Raw genomic sequence first — 10,426 nt, 5'->3', positions numbered from 1 at the left:
GCAGAACTTGGCATGGCAGAACTTGGCATGGCAGAACTTGGCAGAGTCTGCACAAGCTATCGCTCACAAAGACGAGCTGTGATTAGTCGGGTCGGGACGCACGCGAAGTGCGCATGCGCATAGGCGCGGGGGGCGGGGCTATCTCATATATATTTCGCAAGTCATAAATTTCGCGCTACACCGGTAGAGAGGTGCATGGTAAAATCAGCCTTAGAAATTTTACTTTGGCCGCAGCCTCCCGCCACTATTCTCCACCTATGCTAATCTACAGAGGACTGGCACTCGCGTCGCTGGCCGCCAAAACAGTTTTTTGGTGTGCAGCATAAAGGCAAAGTAAACCGAGCTCTTACGTAAGCGAGAGTGCGAAAACCATCTATTTATTTCTATGGCGAAAACCCAACTGTTTGTTATTAATTAAAATAAGGACCGATAGGTGGCAGTAGGCGATCAGTTGTAATAGACTGGTACCCAGTCCCACCTCTCGGTTTAGTTACTTAATGGGGGAGCGAGTAATCGAGTAATCGAGGTGGGTGCGAGTACCAGTCTACAGTTGTAATAGAAATGGCGGACGATACATTGGTTGCAGTTGGATTACATCTTGATGATTTAAAGCGATTGCGAGTGTTGGAACCAGATGTAGCTCAAGAAACATCGGAGTTAAAAGAAGAATGTAAAGAGTTTATAGACAGTAGGTTTTTGTTTATGTCCATTTTTGGTAACGATGTTAAAATTATGTTGTTTATAAACGGCACCGTGTCAAAAGGTTGTCAATGGTAACAGTATTCAAGTTCCAGTAACACATAAACAACACTCAACAGTCAGCGCTGGCATTGATTCTGTTTAGTACTGTACTAATGTAGTGTTTCCTTTAACCTCATAACCTGATAACGATTATTCTTTCAAGTCCAAGGGACTATATCGAAGACGGAGATGCTACGTTTGAAACGACTTTGATGCACTATATGACTATCACTATCAGTATACTATCAGTATATGACTATTGACGTAGTATTGTTAGTAATAGTATACTGCCTGGTATGGCAGTAATAACTATAGACTATAGTATAGTATATGTTCTATAACTTTCTAGATACAATAATGTAACCCAAACTGGCGCTGATAGGGTCTATGTCCCCCGGGGTACTGCCGGAACGTACCCTGGGTACGGTCCGGTATACCGGAACGTACCCTGGTACTATATTAATTATTATATGCCGGACCATACCTCGCCTACTCCACTAACGAGTCTAGGGAGTCGCCTACGCCTACTACCTAACCCGAACCCGAACCCTAACCCTAACCCTAATCCTAACCCTAACCATATCAAATAGTGACCAGGGTACGTTCTGGTAGTACCCTGGGGGACATAGACCCTATGAGCCAAACTGGCAAACACAGGATAGGGTGTAACCTATCCTGTGTTTGGGTTACATTATTGTATTTATATAACTTCCTTGCAACTGAAAATGAGTTGTCAGTGTTTTGAGATGCTGATTCACAATCACATTCAACAGCCTGAGCAGGCTTAGCCCGACGAGGCTGTGCGACTGATTGTCTATACGGTCTTCTAACCCTAGCAAGACCGTTTCTTGGAGCTAGAGCAGGTTCAACAGCAACACAAGATCGGCAATAGTCATTCGATATAATTTACTTTACAGAAATTGGAGAGTTCCAAAGTATAGTTGGAGGCTTTATTTCAATGGTAGATGGTTTGTCAAAGGAAGTAGAAAAAGAAAAAATGAAGGTAATAAATATTGAGAAGCAATTACAAGATTGTGAACTTTTAAAACGCATCCCTGCTGACTGCTTTTGCGTGCTTGCTCTTGTATTTCTTCAGCTAATTAAATTAATATTCGTATATATTATCTGCGTATACCTTGCACACATGGTTATATCACATTGTGTATTATATCTCTTTGACAGTTGGTTTCCTATGTAAAAGTTATGTATGCATTGGCTATTGTTTGTAATCGATGTGTATGGTGTACTTTTCAGGCAATAGGTGCAAGAAATTTGTTGAAGTCTATTACTAAGCAGCGAGAGGCGCAGCAGCAGCAACTGCTGGCATTAATCACAGAAAAGAGAACACAGTTAGAGAGGTAAGAGACACAAGACTCACTGTATTTTGTGTTAAGTAGAAGTATAATTGTAGGGACACGTACGCTGTTACGTTACGTTTGTCGTGCCCTATGAACATATCTATTGAGATATTATTGTTATTATTATAAAAATCTGTGAAAAAAATGTACTGAAAATAGTCTGTTTCAAGGAGGGAAAATCTGGTGGATGCAACAGTGTTAAGCGGTAAAAAATACTTTAATTTCTATGTAATACAGTACAATTCATAAAAAAAATGAAACACAATATCGACGATATGTGCGAGATTCATGCTGTTTTGTCGCTTATTTTTTTTCAGACTGCGACTGCAATACGACGCACTGCTGAAGGTAGAAGCTGAACAGACAGATTTCGTAGAACAGTATCTTCTGCAGCGATGAATGCAGCAGGATCCAGGAAGTAAGGAGAACTGTACAGGCAGTGATCGGCCACACGGCGTGTCTTCTCAATCAAGGGACGAGATTAGACTTGTCACCAACACCTTTCACTTGAATGTAGAATGCCAACGTGGGTGTGTGTATGTGCACGTGCGTTGGCTTGCACGTGATCTGGAGTCGTTCTTGTTCTTTGAATGTAGTTCGAGTGTGCACATATATGTGGTCACTGGTAGTGCATAGGCTACTAACCAGTGGAAGCAGAGGGCAAACTTTGTAAGAATTGAGTACATGAATGCATTGTGATTATGTTGTGATAGTCATAAAATGCCACAGACTATTCCGTCCGTCCATTCCATTTCTTACAACGTTTTATGATTCACTGTTAAATTCATAAATAATATATGGGTATTAATGTGACCTTGGCTCTTACTTGTCGACCAGCTATCATGATTGCATTTTAATACAATAAGTTCACCGCCTAATGGCTGCTGTCACAAACGTTCCCATATGTATGTGTATGTATATATGTCTGTATTTATAACATTGTTGTATATAGTGGCACTCTTAAAATGTAATACACGTAGAAAATCTGTAAACTGAAATTCAATTAAACTAAAATAACAACTCTCAAAACATAAATGGTAATTGTGGTATAATTTATTTTCGAAATATTTTATTTCACGTTTTAGCAGTACACACACGCACGCACACACACGCACATACAAACACACCAACACACACCCGCGATACACTATCCTGCACACAAAACCGGCTAGGTGACTATATCTCAGTTAGAAACTGTTGATCTATATATAGCAGCTACATCTCCTTTATATTTACCACTGTTGGTTAAAAAAAATCGAATGAAAAAATCTCTAGATCAAGAAAATTGTAAGAGTAGGAAAAACAATGGTTTAGTGATAAATACATCGATGCAGCAAATGTGCCCTTTACCTGTAACTAGGAAAGACGTGTGCTGTACGATCGGGACAGTGTCAGTGTATAAATGGCCAATAGACGTTTAACCACTATTGCACTACCAAGCCACTGCTTGCTAACAATAGAAGAAATAAATTACCAGCGTCACGTTTTCCCAATCAACAAGCGAAGACGCCAGTGTTTCACACCTGAAAGAATTACTTTTCGTAATCAAATCGAACTCACACCTTTGCACCTAATAAACAACCACTCAAGTTTTAATGACGGAGTGAAACAAACAAACTGGTTATATCGCAAAATAACTGTAAGACCATATAGGATCGATACAGCCAAACAATACTCGACAAAGAAAATTTATAAATAAGATGCGGAAAAAGGGGGAAGTTCATAATCCGACTGGACAAGGTCATATGAAGACAAGAAAAGGTCGGTCATCAACTTTTTAAGTAGATAATTTTAATGATAAAAGCTATATAATGGCCACTAATGATATAATAATAATATCCAAGCTATTTCCGGTGTACATATTTGTTACAGACTCTGCGAATTTGGATCCCTGAAACACAGTTCATTTCCAAAAATGCAGGGAAAAACACAACCGGGGAGTTGGGGGGGTTAATAGAACAACAAATATAACATGTACTATATAATTTACAATCACACCTACATCACAGCCAGGCAGTTCTGGCAGGCAGGAACAGATCTGACAACAAAACCGATCTCCATCACAGCGACGCAAACTCCAGAACAAGCCATCCGCCCGCTGTAGCCGTCGCTGATCTAACGACCAACTTTCGTTTTATTCCTGTGTTGCAGCTTCCCATTAAAATATGAGAGATAACATTGTTTTGGGTCGTGACCACTCCACCTGATAATATTTTAGTCATGGACAAAACTTCATGGACTCAAATTATATCCGTTTCCATCTAAAATCTAGACTTGGACCCAGTCCATTTCACTGGATAAATATCCGTATGACACTTGATCAAATAATACAACTGCTAGACAGCGAGCACGTGCATGTGCAAACTCAACCAAGTCGTGCTTTGATTTAGTTGTCCCGTCGCCACAATTTTTGGGTGGTACAAACCGATGTAGACAGAATGTGAAACCTAGAAACACTAACGTCGCGCTCTGTCGCGCGCGCTACGACGTAATAACACATTTGATGACTCTGACCAACCTCTTCTCTCAATACGATTTCAAAAAGGCCCCGCCATTTACCGGTAAAATAAACTTTGCTCTACATTTAAAGCTTTTCTGCGTTTTTGCCGCCCCCAGACAAGGCTGAAACAAACGTGACGACCCGCCACACCCCGCAACAAGCGGTGGATGTGCGACCGCAGGGCAGGGCGAGCGTCGGCAGACGATAAACGTCAGAGACCGATCGCTCGCATCAAATATTCGCCGCCACATAGAACGCGCGACGATAACCCAATGTCGTTGTGAGGAGAGAAAGAGAGAGAGAAGATCGCAGTGACTCCCCTGGGCCGACGCGAGCGACGCCCGGGGCCGACGCGAGCGACGCCCGTCCGCACACGCGTTAGTCGGCCGGTCTCTTCTCGCTGAACTTTTTCGTGTAGTCCTCGGCGTTCTTCATGAACTTCTTCTTGTCCTTGGCGTACTCCTCGGCGAGGTCGGCACGCAGGGGATGTTCCGGCTCTGGATCGTTGACGAGCATCGCGAGCGCCTGGATCACTGAAGCGGAAACCATGCACGTATCTCGTCAATGTCTACACGGACGTGTCGGCTAAAGATGACGGACGAACGCTGAACGATCATTGAAACTAATGCCGAACAATTACTGAAGCATAAATCATGCAAGTATCTCATTAATGTCCACCCGGGATGCTGCTCGTCGTTAGGTGTCACTCGTCTTAATTAAAAGTAGTTAGGTGCCACCAGTCGTTAATAACCAGTGGCTAGGGGTTAGGAAGCGCATGCTAATATGAAACCCACGTCGCACAATTATGTGTTAAGATAGTGTCTAAACTCATTTGTTGTTTGACGTAGTACTTCCTCACAATGGACCCTCGGACGCGCGCATGCATGGAGAAAATACCTTGATCTGTTTTTGTAGCAGGTTTCCAGTTTTCGGGGCTGATGATAGGTAGGCACACCTGCCCCTTCTCATCAATGTTTGGGTGATAGATCCTCGTTTTAAATGTCACTTTAGGCGGTTTGAACGGGTACTCGGCTGGGAAGTTGATCTCGATTCTAAACGCGCCCTTACTGTAGGGTGCGCTGTCCTAGAAATAGAAATGTAAAATTTTATATTAATCTGGCACGTAATAAAACTAAATTTACCAGCGTGAACATTATGTATATTGTTGTACAAGGTTGGAACACGTGGATTCCTCAATATATACGTTATTGTGTGATCTTTCATGTCAGATGATGATATGACATATATTCTACACGAATGATTAGTATTTACGAAACTATCAACGCACCGGGACTATAAGGCCATTCCAGGTTAGAATATTTGTCTCATCCACCTGTATGTCTCGAAACACTTTGAGTCCACTTTTTCTAATGTCTTGAAGTTCCTGCAAACATGATGAAATGATTTATTCGATTACGATTTACACGTTCGAGTTACGCAACCTTGTGCTGAGTCATCGTGAGAAAACGAAATACGTGTTATATTTCAAATGAGTGACAATTTCAAGCACAGCTCTTTTTTGCACAAACTTAACCCCTTGTATATGATAATTCCTACACTGTATATATGTACTTACTTCACACAATTAACCACTTTATTAGATGTTGTAAATTAGCGTACTGATATTGAGGCTGAGAGGGTATATGTCCCCCAGGGTACTGCCGGAACGTACCCTGGTACTATCTAATATGCCGGACCGTACCTCGCCTACTCCACTAACGAGTTTAGGGAGCCGCCTACGCCTATTCCTAACCATATCAAATAGTTACCAGGGTGCGTTCCGGTATACCGGACCGTACCCAGGGTACGTTCCGGCAGTACCCCTGGGGGACATAGACCCTATGAGCGATATTGAGGGTGGCAAGACTATATTGATTCTAGATCACGTGCACTACCATCTGAGAATCTGACTTGTGCTCATGGATTGCACAGCAGCAGCAACATCAGGCAGAGATTAAAAGCTCATAACAACAGATCTTTCCTTTGAGTAAAGCAATGTTAGCTAAACTCCTAAACTAAAGTAAAGTAAAGACTAAAGTGACTGACAACTTGCATTCACACAGGTCACTATAAACTGCCTAAAACACAGTAGCCAGCTTTTACTGATAATGCAGGAATTCGCCTTCCATGTCTCTACATCATAAAACTCTCAGCTGTATGTCCATGGTAATTAGTTTATACTCTTACCCTTAGTCTTACGCAATTGAATTGTGTTGAGTACGGGTACCCGTACATAAAACCAGAATCATTGAATCATTGTCACCTACATTCAGGTTAATGTTACTCAAGTTTGTCAATAAAAGAGAAAGAGCCAGACACTTACATGTCTTGGTGTAAAACCAGTAACAATGTTACTTCAGTAGAACTAAACGTCATTAAAAGATCCCATATATTTATGCCTTAAAATATTTAATCAATACCTTTGTTAAGCGCCTGGTCGCTGCCATCTTTCAGTAGCGAATGCGATAACAGCGCCAATTATATTTTAGAACGGTGCGTTAGCTACGAGTTCTCACTGTGTCATTAAATCGTGCATAACATATCACGAAAGCATTTATATAGTATTTTATCTGTTATCTGTCAGTGTATCCGGTTACTGAGGATGGGAATTCCTCATCGGAATGGAATGGGAATAAAACGGAACAACATGAGTCAGCTACCGGGCTGCCGACCACAACTAGATGGCGCTGCTGGATACAAGATGTCAGCTCCCATAGTGTGTTGTTAGAAAGCAAGCTCTACCGAATATTTAGGTTATTTGTAATTACTTACTAATGATTTAATTACTAATTACTACATCTGGCTGTGTATTTAACAAGTATAACATTTCGAAGTTAAAAACTTGACCATGTTACATAATAAGAACAAATAAACTCCGACACGTGTTGTCACTGTGTTGAGACTTGAGTCTGTTGATTTCCTCACAGTTCTTTTAGCATAGACCAATTTTAGTTTAAACGTCAACGTTACTGGATAATAAATACTTATAATGAGAATAATTATTGCTTATCGTGGTTTATTATGTATGTGTCAGTAGTTATGTGTCAATACAATTTCAGTTGTATGCAATTGTAAACAGTAAAGTGACGTCAGGGAAACAGCGTACAAGATGGTGAGGAAGAAGATTGATAACAGAATCCGCGTGATGATAGAGAATGGCGTGGCGCTGGGTCATCGCAGTCTCTTCGTCATCGTCGGTAACAAGGCAAGAGATCAGGCAAGTATTCAGTACACCCCATAAATTTTACGAAGATTGAATTGTCATCAGCAGTGACCGATCATTGATCAACATGGGCCACTACTCGTGATTTTTTGTGTATCCCTCACTCAAACTTCTGCAACTTAAATTTGATGCTATTGTACCAGTGATGGGCTGAGTTGATAGGTAATGGATTTTGTTACATTCACGTTGTGTTATTTTCCCTAGGTCGTTCTGCTGCATCACATGCTCTCCAAAGCGCAAGTTCGATCGAGGCCATCAGTTCTCTGGTGCTACAAAAGCGAGCTTGGATTCAGCAGGTATCGCATTGACATGATGCGCTCATAATCAGCTGCACTCGTGAAACATAGGGCGCATTTGTTTGGGACGAATCCGTCGGATCGCGATCATGTGATCCTGATCCGCCCAAACAAATGAGTACTCGACATACAAGGAAATAAAATATCTGTGTGACACACGCATAACATAACATAGTGATAATTATGACTATCAAGTGTGGGAATATTGTTAAAAAGCATAATAATCAAATAAGGTATCCTCTGTATTCGCAGACCTTCCACTGGACGCCATGTTGACGAACAACAAGCAGTGATTAGCTGAGGCGCACGCCGCCATATTACTATTAGATTCTCTTCAAATCCACCTTGCTAGCAGGGTCGGGTTTGGTAGATCGAGATCCGTGGATCTGACCAAACAAACATTCCCATAGGTCCCTCAGGATCTCCTGAATGCCATGCACCAGTCCTGCGAGGATCATCTCCTATCTTGCGTTTCGTCCCCCTAACGGTGGCCCCCACATAGCGATTCCTCTGTGACGCTCGGTCGCCGCAGATCGGAAGTCGCCAATTATAACCGATAGAGCGTGGAACGGCGACGATGCTCCAAGCTGCATTACAATGAGATTGCTGCTATTCACTTTGTGTGCCATACAGTAACAGAAGTGTTTTAGTCGGCTCACTCTGCGCTGTCCCCTGGTTTCAGTCGCCGTAAGAATTAAGCGTATGCGACAGATACAGAAGTGTTTCAGTCGGCTCACTCGGCGCTGTCTCCTGGTTTCAGTCACCGCAAGAAGCGGATGAGACAGATACAGAAGCGGATGAAGCGAGGCGGCGGGGACGTGAACGAGGATGATCCGTTTGAGCTGTTCGTCGCGGCGACGACCATTCGCTACTGCTACTACGCTGAGACGCACAAGATCCTCGGCAACACGTACGGCATGTGCGTGCTGCAGGTGCGTACGCTTTCGCCGTCGCATTTACGCGCGCGCCGCCGCGTCCACTCGGGCCACAATTTAAAAAAATCTTTGTTTGCCCTCACCCGACCCAGGCTGAAAAGTTTGGGTAGGTAGGTAGGCTTCTTTTTTTTAAGGTTTTTTTTTACAAATATGGCATGGTGTCTACATGCTCGGGTGTGCTTCTGTGGAGATACCTTTTATGTTGAATGTTTGTTTTGCTTTGTACATATAATGTATTGCATACAGATTTATATAATGTACAGAAGAAGAAAAAAAGATCCATAAAATTTTTTGAGTCGGGGCCCCTTTTTAGCGGGTCGGTCGGGTGAGGGCAAACAAATAATATTTTTATTATGGTCTCATGCATCGCCGCGTCCACACACCCGCCGCTGCGTCCACTGCCTGCGCGGCCAGCCCGTGGTCGGAGGGTGGTTATGAGATGCAGGACGGAAATGTCGCAATGTTTGTACGGCGCTTTGCTTCGAATGTTCGTGGCAACTTTTATATCGTACGGAGGCATGTGACTTCATTCAGTATGTGTGGGGACGTCGTGAGAAACAGCATGAACGGTTGCGACCATCACACTAGTCTGAAAATGCCGCAAAGTTGTTTGTTTCGTGCTCGTCCTGCATTGTTTTTCATGCGTGACGCTTTATTTTGAAAGTTTTGACATTTTAAGGCTAAGGTTGTCGTAACTATTTGTAATGCCACTTGCATCTACATGTAATAGAAACGCGTTAAAACCCCACTGCTATTGTTTGCGTCACAGTTAATGTGTTTCTCTGTGTTTTTGTCAGGATTTCGAGGCTCTAACCCCAAACCTGTTGGCAAGAACGGTAGAGACAGTGGAAGGTGGGGGCATCGTCACCATTCTACTGCGGTCCATGGATTCCCTACGACAGCTGTACACCATGACAATGGTACGTTTCGACACAGACGTAGGTGACGGTGACAGTGATGATGACGATGATGACAGTAATCCTGATAATGATAAATAGCGATGATGATGGTGGTTACCATGGCAATGATGATAAGGACAATGACAACGACGAAGAAGATGATGATGATCATCATGATCATGATGATGGTGGCAATAATAGAGTTGATGATGATGATTATCGTGATGACGGCGATGACGACGGGTGTTTGTGCTGCCCCCTGCAGGACGTGCACTCGCGCTACCGCACGGAGGCGCATTGCGATGTCGTCGGCCGCTTCAACGAGCGATTCATCCTGTCGCTGGCGTCGTGTCGCACGTGCGTTGTCATGGACGACCAGCTCAACGTGTTGCCGATGTCCTCACACGTGCTCAACGTAGAAGCCGTGCCCGCCCGCAGCAAGGTGAGCGCGCGTGCGGGGGGAGGGGGAGGGGG

At 43.1% G+C, this 10,426-nt stretch overlaps 3 protein-coding genes across 4 annotated transcripts in view; 2 read left to right on the top strand and 1 right to left on the bottom strand.

Moving 5' to 3' along the window:
• Positions 1-3,134, top strand: part of LOC106814469 (intraflagellar transport protein 20 homolog) — a 26,753-nt gene extending 23,619 nt beyond the window's left edge. For both annotated transcript variants that reach the window (XM_014818785.1, XM_014818784.1), the window contains 4 exons: positions 551-688; positions 1,659-1,744; positions 1,996-2,099; positions 2,417-3,134. In XM_014818785.1, the coding sequence (XP_014674271.1) occupies positions 562-688; positions 1,659-1,744; positions 1,996-2,099; positions 2,417-2,498 (399 nt within the window). In that variant the 5' untranslated portion in view covers positions 551-561 and the 3' untranslated portion in view covers positions 2,499-3,134. The remainder of the gene's footprint in view (positions 1-550; positions 689-1,658; positions 1,745-1,995; positions 2,100-2,416) is intronic.
• A 3-nt stretch (positions 3,135-3,137) lies between these two features.
• Positions 3,138-7,241, bottom strand: LOC106814467 (ubiquitin-conjugating enzyme E2 L3-like). The gene is made up of 4 exons (XM_014818783.1): positions 7,020-7,241; positions 5,888-5,983; positions 5,497-5,683; positions 3,138-5,132 (listed from the first exon to the last, which is right to left on the bottom strand). The coding sequence occupies exons 1-4, from the start codon at positions 7,044-7,046 to the stop codon at positions 4,978-4,980; spliced, it is 465 nt and encodes a 154-aa protein (XP_014674269.1). The 5' UTR covers positions 7,047-7,241; the 3' UTR covers positions 3,138-4,977.
• Positions 7,242-7,268: 27 nt separating this feature from the next.
• LOC106814460 (N-acetyltransferase 10-like) overlaps positions 7,269-10,426 on the top strand; it is a 25,976-nt gene continuing 22,818 nt past the window's right edge. Inside the window, exons 1-6 of the mRNA XM_014818775.1 lie at positions 7,269-7,352; positions 7,679-7,816; positions 8,027-8,118; positions 8,879-9,050; positions 9,851-9,973; positions 10,218-10,394. Coding sequence (XP_014674261.1) covers positions 7,709-7,816; positions 8,027-8,118; positions 8,879-9,050; positions 9,851-9,973; positions 10,218-10,394 — 672 coding nt within the window. The 5' untranslated portion in view covers positions 7,269-7,352; positions 7,679-7,708. The remainder of the gene's footprint in view (positions 7,353-7,678; positions 7,817-8,026; positions 8,119-8,878; positions 9,051-9,850; positions 9,974-10,217; positions 10,395-10,426) is intronic.

The sequence above is a fragment of the Priapulus caudatus genome, unplaced genomic scaffold (assembly GCF_000485595.1).
Source record: "Priapulus caudatus unplaced genomic scaffold, Priapulus_caudatus-5.0.1 Scaffold928, whole genome shotgun sequence".
Lineage (NCBI taxonomy): Eukaryota > Metazoa > Priapulida > Priapulimorpha > Priapulimorphida > Priapulidae > Priapulus > Priapulus caudatus.
Note: the sequence above shows the minus strand (reverse complement) of the source record. Positions and strands in the feature narration are given on the sequence as shown.

Bases quoted from the DNA above. Each gene is read 5' to 3' on its own strand.
- LOC106814467 (XM_014818783.1), bottom strand. From the start codon at position 7,046: ATGGCAGCGACCAGGCGCTTAACAAAG. The intron at 5,684-5,887 runs GTGCGTTGATAG...TTCTATTTCTAG, and splicing joins GGAATGGCCTTATAGTCCCG to GACAGCGCACCCTACAGTAA. The intron at 5,133-5,496 runs GTATTTTCTCCA...TTTCCGCTTCAG, and splicing joins TGCTACAAAAACAGATCAAG to TGATCCAGGCGCTCGCGATG.